An 18,700-nucleotide genomic window follows, 5' to 3' on the forward strand; every position below is an offset into this window, starting at 1 on the left:
GCATCTTGTCCTGTTTTAAACTTCCCAGGTCTCCTTGAGGCGGCAGCAGGTAAACGAGAGACTGAATGAATGGGCGGTCTTCAGCGAAAAGAACAAGGAGCTCTGCGAGTGGCTGACTCAGATGGAGAGCAAGGTTTCTCAGAACGGAGACATCCTCATCGAGGAAATGATCGAGAAGCTCAAGAAGGTACGGGCAGGCAGGGCTGCCTGTGCTTCCACTCTGCCAATGCTCAGGCGTTTCCAACCCGTGCAGAGTGGCCTTCCTGGGGATTACTTGCTATCAAGGGAACACTGGGTTTTAAACATCTTATCTTCTTGACACAAACAGACCTGCATGAAAGGCCAGCTTCATATACGAAATACGCAGAATACTTTCAGTTTGTGGTAACACAGATTGTCTACTATGGATTATTATTAGTTTTATCTCACTTTGGTTTTCTGTCTTGAATTTTAATCACTAGATTAGAACTAAAAGAAAAAATTCCTAGGGTAAATTAAACTGAAATTCCTATAAAACCCCGTCTATAGATCAATAGGAATGAAGATTTTCCTGGGAATTTTGGCTTCCTGTTATTTTCAAGTATTTGTGTATTATTATTTTCTATATTCATTTGAATCCAGAATATTTCTCTTGTCTGTTGAAAAGTGGGGCTGATCAAATTGGCCAACATTTGAAAATGTTTTTTGATGATTTCAGTATTGCTTCTACATTGTTTTTGTACAAATAATCATTTCAGAGTTATTTTAGTTTATGTTTCTCTTTAGCACATATCATCATCTAAAGTATGATGTATTTTTCATTTTTACCTGTTCATGGTCTATCTAGGATATAGGCCCCCCTGGACTGTCAGTCTCACTGGAACATGGACTTTGTCTTGTCTATTATTATCTCCCCTGCACCCAGAGCAGTATCTGACTTCTTATAATCACTTAATTCATATTTTGGAATGAATGAATTATGACTTCATTCATTTAGAAAAGAAATATAAATGATTATTAGAAAAATTTATCTCCATTCATTCATGCACATAGAAAAAATACCCTCAGAGGCAACATGCAATATTAATAACTTTAGAGTAGTTTCAGTATAACACTGCAAATTCTGAGTAAGCATTTGTTTATTTGACATTGTAAAGCTTTAATATCTGGGTTGAGACGAAACAGATTTCATTTTAACATCTGCTAATGGTGGCACCTTGCTAGTTTCTGTATATCTGGGAATGCTATACTAGACGTGATGAAATGCACTAGCTACTATAGTGAAATTTGCTAAAGAATAAGTTTTGTTTAAATGTACCTATATATGCCCACTGCTTTTTAACATAAAATTCAGAATGTATATTTTTGGAGTGTGGGAGAAAAAAAATCTCTTGAACAAAATAAAACCATAATTAAAATTTAGAAAAACTTTAGCAATTCACATAGGTAATTTTGTTACATTATTTGGAATAATATTAGAAATACTCTTTAAAATTAAATTTTTATTTTAATTTTAACTAGGATAGTTAATACTATCCTAGTTTATATATAGAATAAGTCATGGGATTTAGACAAAAAGTCTTTAAGAGCTTGCCACTCCATGGTGTCTCTTTTGTAAAGGAAGAGACTTACTAAGAAAAGACTTGTCAATTTTGACAATACAGAAAAAAAGTGGTAACTAAATGGAGCCAAAAATATTGATGTCCACTGGCATTGACATTAACAAAATAGTTCAAATTAAATGATAATCCAAGAGGATTGTAGTAATTTCTTTGAAGTAAACATTTCTCAATAAAATCATCTCAAATTGGTGATGAAATATTAAAACAACTAATAAGTGTATATAATGTTTTGGTCTTTGAATCCCATTGTGTGAAATAACACAAAAAGGCCAGTAGGCGGGCGGGGCACTGGGCATGAGGAGGGCCCTGAGCCCTGGGAGGGAATAAAATTTCCTTGGCCCTCCCATTCCTTTGAGGCCTTTTGCTTAGGTAAATGACCTGGCAGGTAAATGGCCTGTTATGACACCAGCTTTAGAGCAGAGAAGGTTGAAATATCTTTGCTCATGAGGAACCTGTCTTCATTTATTGTTTTGCTGAGGTACTATTTACTTCAACCAAAAATGAAAAAAAAAATTGATTCTAATGATTGGATACTATTACTCACTGTGACGAGAGAATAACAGGGTTACTGGGGGTTGGGAAAGGGTTTCATTATAATTTAAGTTATACCTTTTAGTGCCTATCTCTTGCAAATAGACCACATAAAATCTGCTCTACCTATTGAACCAAAACAATCTTTAATAGAGGCTGGGTCAGAAACTGGATAAATCAAGAAGGTTGTAGACCTATTGACTTGTTAAAATTAATGACTATTATTCATAAGACGTTGTCATTGATTTATGTGTTACAAAATAGTGGCTTTATGTAGAGATTACCTTTTTAAAATGAAGGAATTCTTAAAATATTTTGCACAAATAACATGCCTGACATACAAATGCACATACACAATTCCCTGTGTGTGTGTGTATGTGTGTATGTGTGTGTGTATTTACCTTATAAATGTCTTGTCATCTCTTTGTATAAGAATTAATTCTAAATATAACATCAGGTTAGGGATTAGAGCAATAAGGTATAATTTCAGTGTTAAATCTTCCAAATTTTGTCATTTTGTAGTTATCTATATATTTTGTTTTTAGTGCCCATTTTAAGTAAACAAACAGCACCTCCCATTCTGTTCAACAACACCTGTATACAAATTTAATCCATACATGCTGAAAATAATAGGTACTACTAATTCTTGTGCACGGATGTTCACATGGTGTTCCTCATGCCCAAACTATTTCTCAGCAGTAGAAAACCATAATTATCATGTTTCTAGAAGAGCTGGATGAATGCATTAAGCATATGCTTTCTGACCTCTGTGATTGCTATTTATTATGCAGGATTATCAAGAGGAAATTGCTGTTGCCCAAGAGAACAAAATACAGCTCCAGCAAATGGGAGAACGACTTGCCAAAGCCAGCCATGAAAGCAAAGCTTCAGAGATTGAATACAAGCTTGGAAAGGTCAACGACCGGTGGCAGCATCTCCTGGATCTCATTGCAGCCAGGTAAAAAGGACCTGATTCAATAGCACATGTGTCTGCAGAATTTTAAAGCCTTTTATTTCAGCTAAAAGATAAACCAACAAATCACTCTCTTTCTTTCTCCTGATGTTATTCTGCCATTTTGACGTTCGTTCTATTCTCATAAATGCCACTTTCATTAACTTTAAAATTCTCCTTATTTCACAAATCTAGTGTTGTTTCATGTAGCTGAGAAGGAAGGGAGAGAGTCACATCCAAACAGCAACCATTCCCAAGAAAAGATATTTATTTCAGGAGCATCATAGGTAGCCTACAGCCTATGGGGAAGAAAAAGAAATCGCTGACCAGTATTTGCAGAGGATATTTTTGTTTTAAATATATATTTTAAAAAGTTTATAACATTCCTATTATATTTTTGGTTAGCAGGATGTGGGAATAAAGCTGATTGTTGCTATTTTTTGCTTAGTTGCAAAACTAAGCTGCTTCATTATTTGTAATTTTGTGCTTAGTTTTAATGATAACTCTGAGCACCTTTCTCCTAAGAGGCAGATTATGTTCAGTTTCTACTGGGGAAGGTCAGCATGAATAAAGGGGATAATAATCAAAAAGAAAAACATGTGAGGGTCTTTACCAGCAGTATTAATTCTGATCTGATTGAATAATGTACTGTGCTGTTTGATATTAAAGAGGGAATGATTAAGTAGAGGCTTTGTTTTAGGTGAACTTGGCTTCATGTGGGAATCCATGAGGCCAAGAAGCTTTATCCATTCTACTCGCTGTATATCACAAGCACCAATAATACTGCCTGGGGCTGAGGATGCAGCTCAGTGGAAGAGCCCTTCCTTGCCTAGCATGTGTGAGGCCCTGGATTCAGTCCCCAGCAGTACAAAAAAGAAAGAAGGGGAAGGAGGAGGAATATGAATAAACATAATTTGGGCTCAATAAATATCTCAATGAATCTATTCTTGTATATTTGAGCAGTTAGGAGGGTTTGGGGCTACTCCAAACTTTTTAAAATCTGGATTCCTTTCCTTAGCCTTGCTGAATACACATAAAGCACCACAATTCTGTATGCTGATTATGAAAACATTAGTGTACTTTTTTTTTCTATAAGGAAGACATCAAAGAGAGTCTAACTCAAGAAGTTGAGATTATTATTTGTTTTAGGGGTAATGAAATAAAAGTGCAAAAAGTGCTTATCAATTTTTTCAATGTTTAACAATTGCACACTTAGTAGCTAGCTAACACTTATCAATCTGGGTTTGTATGAGGACTGTGCTATAGGCTTCCTATGCATCTTCTCACCTGTCATTCACAATACCCTTTGAGGTGGTCCTTATCATTGTGCCCATTTTACAGAGGTAGAGACTGAGGCTCAACCTTGCCCTGGTCATACTCACATTGCATGGCAGAGCCTGTGCTACCTGACTCCAACATCCTATGGCGCTATGGGGCACGATTCTCTGCTGCCTGGCTAGTTTGTGACTTCTTTTTCCTTACTAGAGAGACAAAGCAGTTCAGTGCAGGTTAAGTTCTGGTAATCATTCCCACAATCTCATTTTTCAAGCCTTTGTAAAGCATTTGCAATGTGAGGACCATTAAACTCTGAGCGTGCAACTATAGAGCCCTCTCTCCTCAAGAGGTCATGGTGGGCAAAAGAATTCACAAAGGATGGAGTAAAACCATGTGCTCAGAGCTCACTGTGCCTAGACTGAATGGCGCATCTTAGCTGAAGTTATCCCCTGGTATCGACACACAGAGGTTCAGGATCCCAGTGCTACTTATAGCCTCACATCTCAGTCACTACAAAGATAACAATCTCTTAATTTAGAAGGAGAAATCGGAGACGGTTTTGCTATAAATACCCTTCTTAGGGAGATCTACTTGGTAAACTCTTCCCCCACCTAGGTTTTCTGTCAGATTCTGACTCACAGATTGATCTTGCATGTTCATGTAACCCAGTTAAACTAGTTAAACTTCTCTTATAATTTCTGATGGCCATTTGGTATGGAGGATGGGGAGGTACTGTGGCAAAGGTATTTGACCTTAGACTTACTGTACTGTGGTTGCCAACCGCTACTTAGCGTATGCCCAACCCAGGGATGAGCCAGCATCACACAGGTGTGCCATGCTTTCTCCCCAGTCACGCCTGCTTGTGTTATTTTTGTGTAGCTATTCAGGTGAGAATTTTATAGATGTATTTAGTTCACTTTGTGAATGACTATTGATAAACTTGACTGGATGATCTATACGTAAGGTACACAAGCTTTGTTCCAAAGTCACTAAGATGCTCGTGTGTACTTTCACTTATACAGTCTCATCCTACTCAGGTATATTTCCTATGGGAATGTTTTGTGGATATATTATCTATTTCTAGTTGTTTCCTTCAAAAATGGACCAGATGATGAGCTGATCATTAATTTGCCCCAGAGTTTTAATGCCACATGGGATTCACAGTCTCCCTTTTGGCTTTCCCAAAAGACACCCGACCATCCCCCCTGCTTTCTGTTTCCTGGGTCACTGGTGCAGAGACCATGTGAACATATCCCACACCTGTCTCCAACTGTGAACGGCCAGCGGAAATACTCAGTTCTGTGATTCAGTCCCATTCGGGGACTCTTCCAACTTTTTTCCACGCTGATTCATGAGACCAAAATATGACCCACTGGGTGATTTTTTTCAAAAATGTTTTTTATATTTCTTATATACTCATTACAGGACATTTGGAAACTTAAAATTCACAAAAAAGTAAAAAGTTAACAGAAATCTCACCATGCAAATGAATAGATATCTTTTAAATAATCTTTTGAAATGAACAAATTAATTTTTTTAGCCTTACCAGGGGACTAATATTTCCTCATTATATTTTCTCACCAGTAGTTGAGGTAAAGAACAAGCTCTTTCCCACAGAATCTCTTCCCTCCCACCTTCCCTGTCCACCCCTCAAACTCCTACTTACACCCCTGTGAGCTGCAGATTGGACAGAAGGGAAACAGAAGTTGCCCCGGGTGGCTGGCACAGCTGGCTGTAGCTGCGGAGGCTGGGTCTGTCCTTTTGCATGTGGGCGTCTGTCTTTTCCGCGTAGCCCTCTAACCTGACAGCCCGCAAGCCCAGTCATCTGCCCTCACAGAAGGGGCAGAACATCTGGAGCCGCTTTCATTTCGCTCTCTCCTTTCTTCAGACCTTAGCCTCCTCCTCCTTGCGGATTACGCTGAGCTGTTTCCCCTTCTTACACTCGTGGCCTACATTCCAGGAGATCAGGCCTGGCACATGTTAATGAATGTGGGTTTTATTTAGAAACATGACCACTTGTCACTGCCCAGTGTCATGTTATCAGGCAGACAGTACCACCATTTGTCCAGCGGGTGCATTTTCATACTTCTGGGCCCGGAGAGGGGGAAACGTTCAGCCCCACGCAGGATCTAGCTCTTGGCTCTGCAGAGCCTCACTTTGGCAAGTGGAAACTTCATGGTGGTGGCCGAGGACTTGCGTGCCCTGAGGATGGCAGAGGACGGCTGCGCAGACGCGGATCTCCCAGACTGTAACTGCGATGTCACCAGGCAGGCATCTCCTTGAGTTTCTTCCATTGTGCATAGCTCTCGTGTGACGTGGGTTTATAGGGTAGATGCTGGGAGCTTTAATTCAGTATGGCTTTTGCCAGCCTCACCTGAAGGTGGTTGGTGTCCGGAGACTATAGGCTGTGGACCCCGCAGAGCTATGTGTTGGCTTGTTTTAATGTTCTTCTGATAGACGTGTGCAGCTGGACGAAAAGGTTAATGGACTTCATTATGACTTGGCATTCCAGTCGTCTCTGGACTGTGTGTGTCACACAAGAAGTGTGGCTACAGTAGAGAGGACGAGACTCAGGAAAGAGATTTAGAAAAAGACCCAGTTAGTCCCTCATCTGCTATGGAAAAGATGGGTGTCTGATGAGACTGAAATTCAGCTTTCACCAGTTCCCAGCTTTGTAGCACAGCTTTCCTTTTAATAAATAAGAATCAGATATTTATCTGTTAAATAAAGAAAGTTGCTTTTGTGTTTGTCAGTCAAAGCCTTATAAAATGTTGAAATTAATGTCTGAAATAGTAATGAATGCATTGTTTAAAGACTTAGTTCATGATTTTTTTCAATTAGAATAACAATATGACAGGTATTTTTATTTTGTTGTTTAAAAATTGTTTTTCTTTTGTCTCATTAATCCCCTAAATAAATTCCTATAGATTCATAGGATTTACCAATGGCACTTTTCATTTTATTGTATTTAGAATTTGGACTTTGTTTTGGGGGGCGGGGGTTATAGGCATACTAAATTAGTTTAAGGAAAGTGGTGCTACATAAGTGTATATATATATTAGATACATAGATATGTGTGTATAAATGCATATATGTGGGAGTGTTCATGTAACAGCATTCATATGCTGGACAATTGGATTTAATAGCAGAATAAAGGTCAAGTTCCTGAAATGCACACTGGACTGTGAAAAGAGAATGATAAGTTGTAAGAACTGTAGATCTTTCTTGCTAAACCCACCCAGACATGGGACACACACAAGCATCTATTTTGAATTATAATCCTGGATGCTACCAAAAGGAATGTTGCTCAAACTTCTTACAATGAAGGATAAATAAAAATATTGTGACACTGTAGCCAAGGATTTCCTCTAAAGAAATAATGGAAAAAAACATGAGACATTTCTCCTATTAAAGAATGAACCCTGCCCTGCAAATATCAAGTTTAATAAGCCATGGAAAATATATAGGGGCCTTATCACCCATGTCCTCCTCACATCCACCCCCTTCAACACACACAATGTGATTTGCTATTTATAGTAAAATATGCTTCTTAAAAAATGATAGAGGAGGACCACATAAGTGTTCACCCCTATTGACTTCACTAAATTTACACCTTAGTTTGAAAGAGGAACTTGTCCCTAATGGACTATATGAACAAGCATTTCCATGTCACGATGCCCTTGACATATTGCTGACTAACCACTCTGCCTTGGAATTCATTCAACATTATACAGGATTAAGAATTCTGTGATTTATTTTGCCAGTATAGACAGCTCAATGGAATAGTGTTTACTCATATCCCTTTGTGCTTTGGATCTTTTGATCATATTTATGAGTTTGGAACCAAGAAAATGAATGAACTTTAGGTTTTGAAAAATAGACCATTTGCAAATGTTGTACTTAGCAGAAACAAGTATATACTTAATATTAAATATTTTTTTAAATATTAATTGAATAAAAATATTGTAGTTAGAATACTAATTATTGATCGTTAACAGGTATTTAAATCATGTTCAACTTTCTGCCAAACACTGAGCTTAGCTATGGCAGAGAGAAGGAAAATCCAAATGTGAGAATTCAGTTTTGCCTTTCCAAAGAGGTTGCCATGGAGGAAATCAACTGGTGCATAAATAATCCCAGGGAGTTAAAATAAGGTTAGAGAGAAAACTAGCACTCCCGCCACTAATAAACCCTAATGGGATTATGAGGTTGCAATTAAACCCCGTTCTTAATGCATAGTCAGCATCAGGACCTTACCTTGTCTGAAGACAGGAAGCTCGTCAAACAGGAGAGATTATGGGGAGGATATTCCTACAGGGGTAACATCAGGACAGACATCTCCATTTTATGTGCCAGTCCTGTCCCATCAGAACCGTAGATGGCAGACCATACTTTCAGTCTGGAGCACTATGGCCAGTACCAGCTTAAAGTCCCTTATTCACACCACAATCATTATCAGAATGTACTGCCTTACATTTGCACCCAGTTGCTTTCTAAAACTGTCACTCATTGGCTGCTACCCAAGTGAATTTAGCCTTATGTATGAGAGAGATGAGTGTGGATTGTCTTGAAGTGCCCAAGGGGAGTTGTATGTAATTAATGCTTATAAAGCTAATTAGAATTCTTATCTTGAGTGAAATTAATTTGGGGATTCTTATTTTGAGTGAAATTATGAGTCATGTTAAACATGGCAATGCATTTTAATTCCCTAGCAATAAAATATATTGTGGAATATGAACATCATTTTTTTAAATGTACATTTTCCCCAAATAATATATGATATTATATAGAAGAATGCTTTTACAAATGAAAAGTGTTATTCATATATAGGCATTACTATTAATTCTAATTAACCAAATATAGATGTTATTACTATTATTGATAGCTGACCATAATGAAAACCTTTTAAAAGCATTTGAAGGAGGAAATGTGATTACATTATCATGTGGTTACATTTTCATTTGAGAGAGAAATATTGATTTATTGAAACTGTAATAGCAGTGAAGATATCAATTTTTAGGAACTAAAAATAAATAACAATATCAAAATATTTTGATAGGAGACTCTTTCTTAAGGGTACTGACTCTTGGAAGAGTAGTATATCAGAATCACCTGGGTGGAGCGAGAGCACTGGTAGTTGGCACGTAGGGACTGAAAGCACACTCAGGTGATTGTGTACTCCAGCTTGAGAAGCAGGAAATATCCGATGACAGTGAGTGGAAGTTGTCAGTCTCTGAGAACATTTTCTTGCAAATCCCTGACTTTAAACATACCATATCCCTACAATCTTAAAAATCACAGTTCTTGACTTTTTTTCAAAAAGATGTCTCTTCATTTGGGTCAAGTTGATACCCTAGGACATTGAAATATTTTGCTTATCTGCTATTCACCTATACTATGAGCAGTGCCAATGGGGTAACCATATTTCTTGAACTGAAAATAGGGCTCATGGTCTAAAGGTAGAAGGGAATCTTAAATAGGCCAGACCAGAAGTCTTTGATCTTATGCTTATTATCACTATGATCCTCCTTTTTGGACCAATCTACTCTCCAACCATGAAAAGTCAATTATGCCTTGAAGACAGATCATTCCAGAAGTTCCATACTGTAGTTATGCAGTTTCATTGCCTACTTTCTTAAACTTAACTACATTTTCTTACTGTAACTTTCTTACTTGATTTAAATGCATTCTAATTTCTATTTCCACAGTCTTTGATGAACAATTCTTTGATGAACTCATTGCCAGGTGCTAGATCCTCACCTTAGGCCTCATCATACTGCATTGCTGTGCTGTGTGGGAGACCAGTAGTTTCTAAATTTTAGCATGCATATGAATCACTTTAAAAGTATGTTAGTCAGTTTTTCATTGCTTTTATTAAAATACCTGACAAAAACAACTTAGAGGAGGAAAGGTTTATTTGGGCTCTTGGTTTTAGAGAATTTAGTCTATGGGCAACTAGTTCTGTGGCCAGCAGCGTCCATTGCTTTGGGCCTAGGGTGAAGGAGAACGTAACTAAGAAGAGCTGCTCAGATCAGAGTAGGTGGAAGCAGAGAGAGAGGAAGGACCAGAGAGAAAATAAACCCATCCATGGCACACCCTACTGACCTAATTCCTCCCACTAGGTCCCTCCTCCCAGTAGTCCATCCAGTGATTGGTGGATTAATCCATTAATCAGTAACCCACTGGTGAGGTCAGAGCCGTCATGATCCAGTCATTTCCTAAGAACCCCTTCTCTGAACCTTGTTGCAACTCTCCTGTGCTTCTTTTCCCCATCCTCTAACTTCAGCCTCCCCAGCACTACGCTATTTCTCTTCTGTTTCCTAGGCCAGGAGTGTTCTGCTTGGCTTTCTCAAGCAGATACAGCTTCAACATTATCTCCTTACTTGTCAAATCCAACTCCTCAATGGGAAGAATGAAACTTCAGCCACCACCGTTTTTCTACCACCTGGCTTCGCATTGTCCTAACACCACATGTGTTTGTAGAAGCAATGAAGGGAGGAAAATATTCATTATTTATTCATGCATGAATAAATAAATGAAGGATTACCTGAACATGGCAAGACAGAATTGATCATTTCTGATTGATTAACCAGAGACTTGGTTCATTTCTTTAGTTCTCACACATTGTGTCATATTTCATTGTTGGTCCAGGTTTCCTTTCAGATTGTACATTTCAGAAGAGAAAGAATAGTCTTATTTATCTTGATCTTCCCAGCATCTCACGCATGAGATGTTCTCCCGATTGTTAGATAAATGACAAGCATAGAAAAAGCACTTTTTCCTGCGTCTCTGGAAATAATTGGGAAAGGCTTTCCTTGAAGCATTGAAGCACTAATCTGGGTGCTGAAGTGGAAGATTGGATAGATACAAACTTCATACCTTGGACCTGCGCTCTGTTGCTTATAATCCACCAGGTCCTCAGTTACCTTTATTGCAGTCTATCCCCAGCAAAACTTGAATTGCTTGAGTGAATATGTCATCTCTCTGAAATTATCTCTAGTGTGCTTTCCTCTTTTAACTGAATTTCCACCCAAAAGATGCTGAAAATGCAACCCATGGGGGCTGCATGTGGGAGCAGTGTGTTCAGGGCCTCTCAACAATGCTCCATGTTTCACCTTCTCTGCCCACAGGGTGAAGAAGCTGAAGGAGACTCTGGTGGCCGTACAGCAGCTTGATAAGAACATGAGCAGCCTGAGGACTTGGCTCGCTCACATCGAGTCAGAGCTGGCCAAGCCCATCGTCTATGATTCCTGTAACTCTGAAGAAATACAGAGAAAACTTAATGAGCAGCAGGTAAAACTGAATGCACTTGAGATGAAATCAAATAAGCCATGGAACACCTGTCCTCCTGGCTGGGCTACTGTGATTGAGATGGTGACTCAGGGTGGGAGGCCAGGAGGAACGTAGGCAGGACTGGGGAGGAAGGAAGGCTTTGCATAGGAAAGTGTAGGAGGCAGACAGTTCCAGTCACTGCAGAGCTGACTCTTATAAAGATGCTTGGGCCATTGTACTGATGGTCCTCCAAGGGTGCTAATCCCTTCAAGGATTCTAAGATGGTAGCCGGTAAGGTTGAGTTGCAGTGATATTCATTTATTTATGGGTCACTAGCCCACTACCATAGACTTAGCAAAGAGCCTTGTCTTTCAGTGTGCAGCATCTGGAGAGAGATTACAATGCATGATTAGAATTTTAAAAGTTTTGTTCTGCAAGGATTGATTGCACAGCCTTTAGACCACACACTGGTGATAGATCACATTAAAGGTAATTTCACCTTTGTGTAAACAGCGAAGAGCACATCTCATTCGCAAACAATGTATGATCCAACAAAGCAGACTAGATGACCCTTCAAATGCACAAAGGAGAATTTTTTTTACTTCTCACTCCTCTTGCTTATTCATGCTGGTGTTTTAGACTCTACTTGCTAGTAATGAGCACCATGAATTCCTCATCAGAAGTCTTCAGATTGCTTTTGAAAATTTTACCCAGACTCTGTTTCCTTTGTTACATTTAGGCCATTATAGACACGTTGCTAAATTTAAAAACATCATAAAATGTAAACAGTACATAATTTTATTAAAATCCTATGAGGTAGGTAATATACTTACTGTATTTTTTACATGCAACCTAAGCCAATGAGAAATAGGTGCTAAAGTATAGTGATATATGTTGACTTTTTTAAAATATAAAATTAACATTGCATCTAAAAACTTTTTGTTAGCAGGATATTTTTCAATTTTTATAAGATTAAAAATATCCAGGTGTGGCAGTGCGGACCTGTGATCCCAGCAACCCAGAAGGCTGATGCAGGAGGATTGCAAATTTCAGGATAGTCTCAGAACTTAACAAGACCCTGACTCAAAAACCAAAGCAAACACACACACACACACAAAAAAAAAAAAAAAAAAAAAATCTTGGGAATGAGAGTAGCCAAGGAAAGGCAAGACTAAGATTAAAACCGTCTGAAGGACGCTAATGTTTGAGATTTTGATGATTGATGTGTGGCTTATAGTTTGCTTTAAATTCCCTAAATTCTTTTGGATAATATGATAATGATGTGTTTGAGTAATGAGGATTAAAATGCTAATGACCAGTATTGTCATTTAGCCAATGTATGAAAATCAAAACAGTATCTAGTTGAATATGACAAATTGTTCATATGCATTTATAGCTCAACCTACTATTAAGTCTCCAATAAAATGATGGTCAAAGGGGAAAAAAGGTCAAAACCCACAATGGTAAATAGAACAGGAGAGAACATGATAGAGATGACAGGCAGCCAATAGAATTTTGAAAGACAGAAAATGAATAGATGAATACTGATGGCGCTGGCAGAGTGGAGGATGGAGAAGATTGATTTATGCCACCGAGTCCAAGTCAGGCACAGAATGGTGATCAAGTAAAGCTGAGCCGGTTGTCTGTGGAGCTTCAAGGGGGAACATTGCATAAAAGTATGATTCAGGAGTGATGAGACAGGCAGAGCCCCCTTAGCCCAGAAAGCCAGACAGCCCTATTTCACTTTGGCAAAAGACCAGAGGATAACCCTCAGGAGAAGGCAAACCAGAGGAACTTGGGAGTGGGGATCAGAACACCATCAGGCTGGTATTCAAAGTAGGGAGATGAAGTTGGCAGCCAGCCCTTCTTTCCCAGCTGGGCTCCAACAGTGTCAGAGCCAGGCTTACACCCCAGCCAGGAGACTGGAGCAGTCACTATAGAGAAACAGAGAAACAGACCCCCACAAGGGAAAACTCCTTCAGATGTGGTACTAACAGGCACCCGGAAAGGCCACGCCCCACCTGGCTCGCTGGCTGGCATGGCCTAGACATGTCTTCCTGTAGCCGATTCCTTCTCAGGGACGTGTGGATGGTCAAGAACCTCTGTGGTTTAAGAAAGCTTCTACCCCCTACATTGGAAACAAAGGCCAAAATAAATGGGTAACAGGGTAAAGAAAGGAAGAATCAAAAGGAATACATTATAGAAAGAGGAAGAAATTTTATTTATAAAATGTTCTTATAGAAACTACAGATTTACATTCTAAAAAGAAGAGGATGCCATTGTTATTTTTTAAAAAAGGAATTTTCAGAAATGACAGAATCTCCTACAGAGTAAAACAAAAAGATTCATACTTAAAAATATGAGAAAAGTATAAAAAAATTAATGCAAGAATTTCAAAATTCAATTATTGCATAAAATTTCCAAAAAGAATTTTTTTTAATGGAGGAAGAAATTATCAAAGTGCTAATGTTAAAAAAAAAATGTAAAACAGACATTCACAGATCATAAGGGCCTGATAAGTGTCCAGGAAAATTTAGAACAAAGCAAAACCATCCCAGGACACTACATTATAAAATTGCCAAACATGAACAATAAAGAGAACTCTAACCTCCAGGATATATAAAGAATTAAAGAAACTTAACACCAAAAAAGCAAACAATCCAATCAATAAATGGGCTAAGGAGCTGAACAGACACTTCTTAGAAGAAGATATGCATTTGATCAACAGATATATGAAAAAATGTTCAACATTTCTAATAATTGGAGAAATGCAAATAAAAACTAAGATTTCATCTCACGCCTGTCAGAATGGCAGTTATCAAGAATACAGACAACAATAGATGTTGACAAGGATGTAGGGGAAAAGGCACACTCATACTTTGTTGGTGGAACTGCAAATTGGTGCAACCAATCAGGAAAGCAGTATGGAGATTCCTTAGAAAACTTGGAATGGAACCACCCTTTGGCCTAGCTATCCCACCTCTTGGCCTATACCCAAAGGGCTATACTTAAAATCAGCATACTGTAGTAATGCAGCCACATCGGTGTTCATAGCAGCTCAATTCATAGTAGCTAAACTGTGGAAGCAACCTAGATGCCCTTCAATAGATGAATGGATAAAGAGAAGACCTTTAATGTTTCCAGGGTGAAAAAACTCTGACTTCTCCCAAACTACACTGGAATCTTGGAGACCCTGGCACACTTCCTTTAAAAGCTGAAAAAGAGCTTAGCGTGGTAGCACAGGCCTGTAATCCCAGTGACTCAAGAGGCTGAGGCAGGAGGATCATGAGGTCAAAGTCCGCCTCAGCAACATAGTGAGACCCTGCCTTAAAATAAAAAATAAAAAGAGCTGGGGATGTGGCTCAGTGGTAAAGCACCCGTGGGTTCAACCTTAGGTTCAGTCCCTAGCACTGGGGTGGCAGGATGGGGGATTTGAAGGAATGATTAGTTGCCGCAGGCTGGCTGGGCACAAAATCACGAGCCACCACACACCTTGTAGATTCAAACAGCAACTCTTTATTCTCAAACTCTCACGGGCACTCTACACACAGGTTCTAGGGAAATCCATGTTCTGGGCAAAATTCACGTACTCCACCAGGCTCTGAATCCCAAATACTTTCTGAATCCTGTGAGAACTCAACAGGAACTCAAGGAGCAGAGGGGCCTGAGGCAGTAGGATATGCCCTATTCCCAGCAGGGTACACTTTAAACCTGGAACCGCCCTAAACCCAAGGAGCAGAATACTCCCTAAAACCTGATCCGCCCTAAACCCGGATCCGCCCTGGTCCTTGAGCAAGGTCACCTTACTCAAGCATACATGCAATGTCACTGCAAATGACCTGGGTCTAAAGGCAAGCCCATTTCCACAATGGAGAGTCCTTCCTCTAAGCAACATGGAGTAGGCTGACAAAGAAATTGCCATGCGTCATTCCTACTTGGCAATGGCTCTCAGCAATTAGTAATTTAGAATTGTATATCTTTCCATTTAATGAACAAAAATTTACCTCCTATGAACCCATTTACAGGAAACTAATGAAAAGTATTCTGCATACACTAATGGCACTAAGTGATAAGAAACATAAAGCTTGAGAGAAAGAAAAATGGAATGATATTCATCCATAAAGGAGAATGAAATTGTGTCATTTGTAGTAAAATAGATAGACCTGAAGGACATTATATCAACATTATGTCAAGTGAAATGAGACAGAAACAGAAAGACAAACACTGCATGTTTTCTCTTAATATCTGGAGTTTAAAAAAAAAAAAAAGTCAACCTGAATGTAGAATAGTGATTGCTAGAAGTCAGGAAGTAGAAGAGGAGGGTATATGAAAGGCGATGAGATTTGATCATTGTGCACTTGTGTATGATAGCATTTCATTGAACTCCATTTATATATATAATTAATACATGCTAATCAAAAATTTTAAAAAATTTTAAAAGGGAATTTCCAGGATAAAGATGAAGGGAGTCCCTGAGGACAGCTGACCTATAGGCCAGTGAGCTGTGGCCAGTTCGGAGCAGGGGTGAGGGTACTTGAGGAAGAAAACAATACTACATCACCTGCTGGACTAGGACATTTATTATTCCCATAGGAGAGAGACTAGAAACAAGCAATATATGTTTGAGACAGAGGATTGCTCATTCTAGAAAAACAGAATTTTTAATGCAAGAAAAGAAAACCCCTCCATTTTTGTGTTTCTTTTTCCAATGTACTGAATTCTTACAGAATTATTTGGATGGAATTACAGACTTGAGATATATCCTTGAAATGGCTTTAGGTAAAATTTGTCAAATTTCTCTTTGTTAAAAGAAAAATTAATTCAGAGATTTTATGTGATGATTATTTTTTTCTTTTCTTTTCTTTCTTTCTTTTTTTTTTTTTTTTTTGTACTTGCAGTTGAACCCAGGGACATTATACCATTGAGCCACATCCACAGTCCTTTTTTAACTTTTATTTTGAGACAGTGTCTTGCTAAGTAGCTTTGGACCTTGCTAAGTTGCTGAGGCTGGCCTAAAACTTGTGATCCTCCGGTGTCAGCCTCCCAAATTCCTGGGATTACAGGCATGTGCCACCACATTGATTCATATGCGTTAAGTTGAGACCATATTGCCAATGGAGGTTAAAGCTGAGATTAAAATATTATTTTATATTAGGGTTCATATATATCACTATAAAATCACTATTATTTCATATGTTAAATGATTTTATAGTGATATATATGTTGATTTCAATAAAAACTTTTGAGTCCTTGGGAATTTTTGTCAAAATGTTATGCTTTAAGTGTGTAGGCTTTATTCAGATGCCTAACACTTTTTCCTAAAGTTTATTCTTGCTCTCATATAAGTCTCTATATTTTTTAAGCACTCATTGAGTTTAATTTGTGTAGTTATTTTATATTTTTGAGATCAGCAATCCTTTGATGTCCTCTTCCATATAAGTGTAAGAGGCTATGCTAGAGATTTGGAAAGAATATTTACTAAATTAGGAATTTTTTAAGATAATTTATTTTCTAACATCTAGTTTATAAGATCTTCAAAAATCAACCAAAGTTACTGTTTTACATTCAAGATGTTAGCCTTTTTTGCAGACATTATAACATGGTGTTAAGGACAAAAATAAGAGAAAGAACATCACAGGAATATAAGTTCTAGGTATCTAAGTTAAACAATTATTAGAAGAAGAGACAACCTTGGCAAATCCAAGAGCTGCAAAAGAAACTTGCTAAGGACGATAATAAAGAGGACAAGCAGAAACCTGGACCTGCAGTGGAACTCTTACCACAAGTAAAGAGATTTTGATAGTCAGCTTTCCATTACTGAGAAGAAATGCCTGTGATAAGATGCTTATAAAGAGGAAAGGTTATTTGGGCACGTGGTGTCAGAGGTGTCTATCCATGGGCACTTGGCTCTGTTACTTTGGGCCTGTGATGACCCTGCACATTATGGTGTTCACCTGTGGTGGGCAGAGGAGGCATAAGAGAAAAAAGAAGAGACTAGACTCCCCAAATCCCCTTTATGCACACACCCCCAGTGACCTCACTTCCTTTTCCCCACCTCCTGAAGGTTCCACCACCTTCCCATAATATCACTGGTGGCTGACCACACCTTTAAGATAAGACCTTTGGGAGACATTCCAAATCTGAATTATAGCAAAACTCATGGAGAAAATAAGAAACACATTGTATTTACATTATATGCAGTTAACATGAAAGTTTACATGTAGGAATTAGGGGAAATTTAACTTCTAGTTTTTGTTCCACATTTAAAATCACACTCTGAGAAAGCTGCTGATGCTAATGGTGTCATATATCCTACAGAACCTAGGTCCCTTAAACCACGACACCTTTTAACAATGTGTGGTATTAACTGTTTAGAACAGTTTGCAGATCTTTGAGGTTTAAATTGCAGTTCTTGAGTACCAACTATAATAGGTGCACATAAATTTCATTGAGTGATCCATCCATTAGAATGGAAGCAGAGTTTCTAGAGTTGAGATGAGCATCACATTCATTTTCCAATCATGAAAGAAGGGTAATCCATTCCATTAGTGTAGTCCATTCCATTTGTTCAGTTTCCATTTTGGCACTGTTCATGTAGCCAAAATATTTCTAGATCCATCTTCTCACACTGTACCCTAGAACTTGCCGGACTTCATAAATGTGACTCCAGAAACTTCATTCCATCAAAGAAGTGAAATGCTAGTCACTGGTTAGCCTACCGTTTATCAGGCAATGAACAATGTGGCAGCTTCTCCTTTCCATCTATGTGGTATTTGGGAATAAAGCATGCTGCATTTCCCTGCAGGAGCTTCAGAGAGACATAGAGAAGCACAGTACTGGTGTTGCCTCCGTCCTTAACCTGTGTGAAGTCCTGTTGCATGACTGTGATGCTTGTGCCACCGATGCCGAGTGTGACTCCATCCAGCAGGCTACTCGAAACCTGGACCGGCGGTGGAGAAACATCTGTGCTATGTCCATGGAAAGGAGGCTCAAGTGAGCTGGGGTGTTCAGTTAGGGAAGAGCAAAGACCAAAAAGGAAAAAAAAATTTAAAAAAAGACCCAGAGTATC

General features: G+C 38.6%; 1 protein-coding gene across 4 annotated transcripts in view; it reads left to right on the forward strand.

Annotated features, from left to right (window-relative positions):
- Positions 1 to 18,700, forward strand: part of Syne1 (spectrin repeat containing nuclear envelope protein 1) — a 419,401-nt gene that overhangs the window by 371,254 nt on the left and 29,447 nt on the right. For 2 of the 4 annotated variants that reach the window (XM_077802046.1, XM_026399944.2), the window contains 4 exons: positions 29 to 187; positions 2,924 to 3,090; positions 11,490 to 11,652; positions 18,437 to 18,624. In XM_077802046.1, coding sequence (XP_077658172.1) covers positions 29 to 187; positions 2,924 to 3,090; positions 11,490 to 11,652; positions 18,437 to 18,624 — 677 coding nt within the window. Of the gene's footprint in view, positions 1 to 28; positions 188 to 2,923; positions 3,091 to 6,447; positions 6,627 to 11,489; positions 11,653 to 18,436; positions 18,625 to 18,700 lie in introns of those variants that run through there. The other 2 variants (XM_026399945.2, XM_026399946.2) reach the window with 1 other exon arrangement.

This window comes from Urocitellus parryii, chromosome 8 (assembly GCF_045843805.1).
Source record: "Urocitellus parryii isolate mUroPar1 chromosome 8, mUroPar1.hap1, whole genome shotgun sequence".
Lineage (NCBI taxonomy): Eukaryota > Metazoa > Chordata > Mammalia > Rodentia > Sciuridae > Urocitellus > Urocitellus parryii.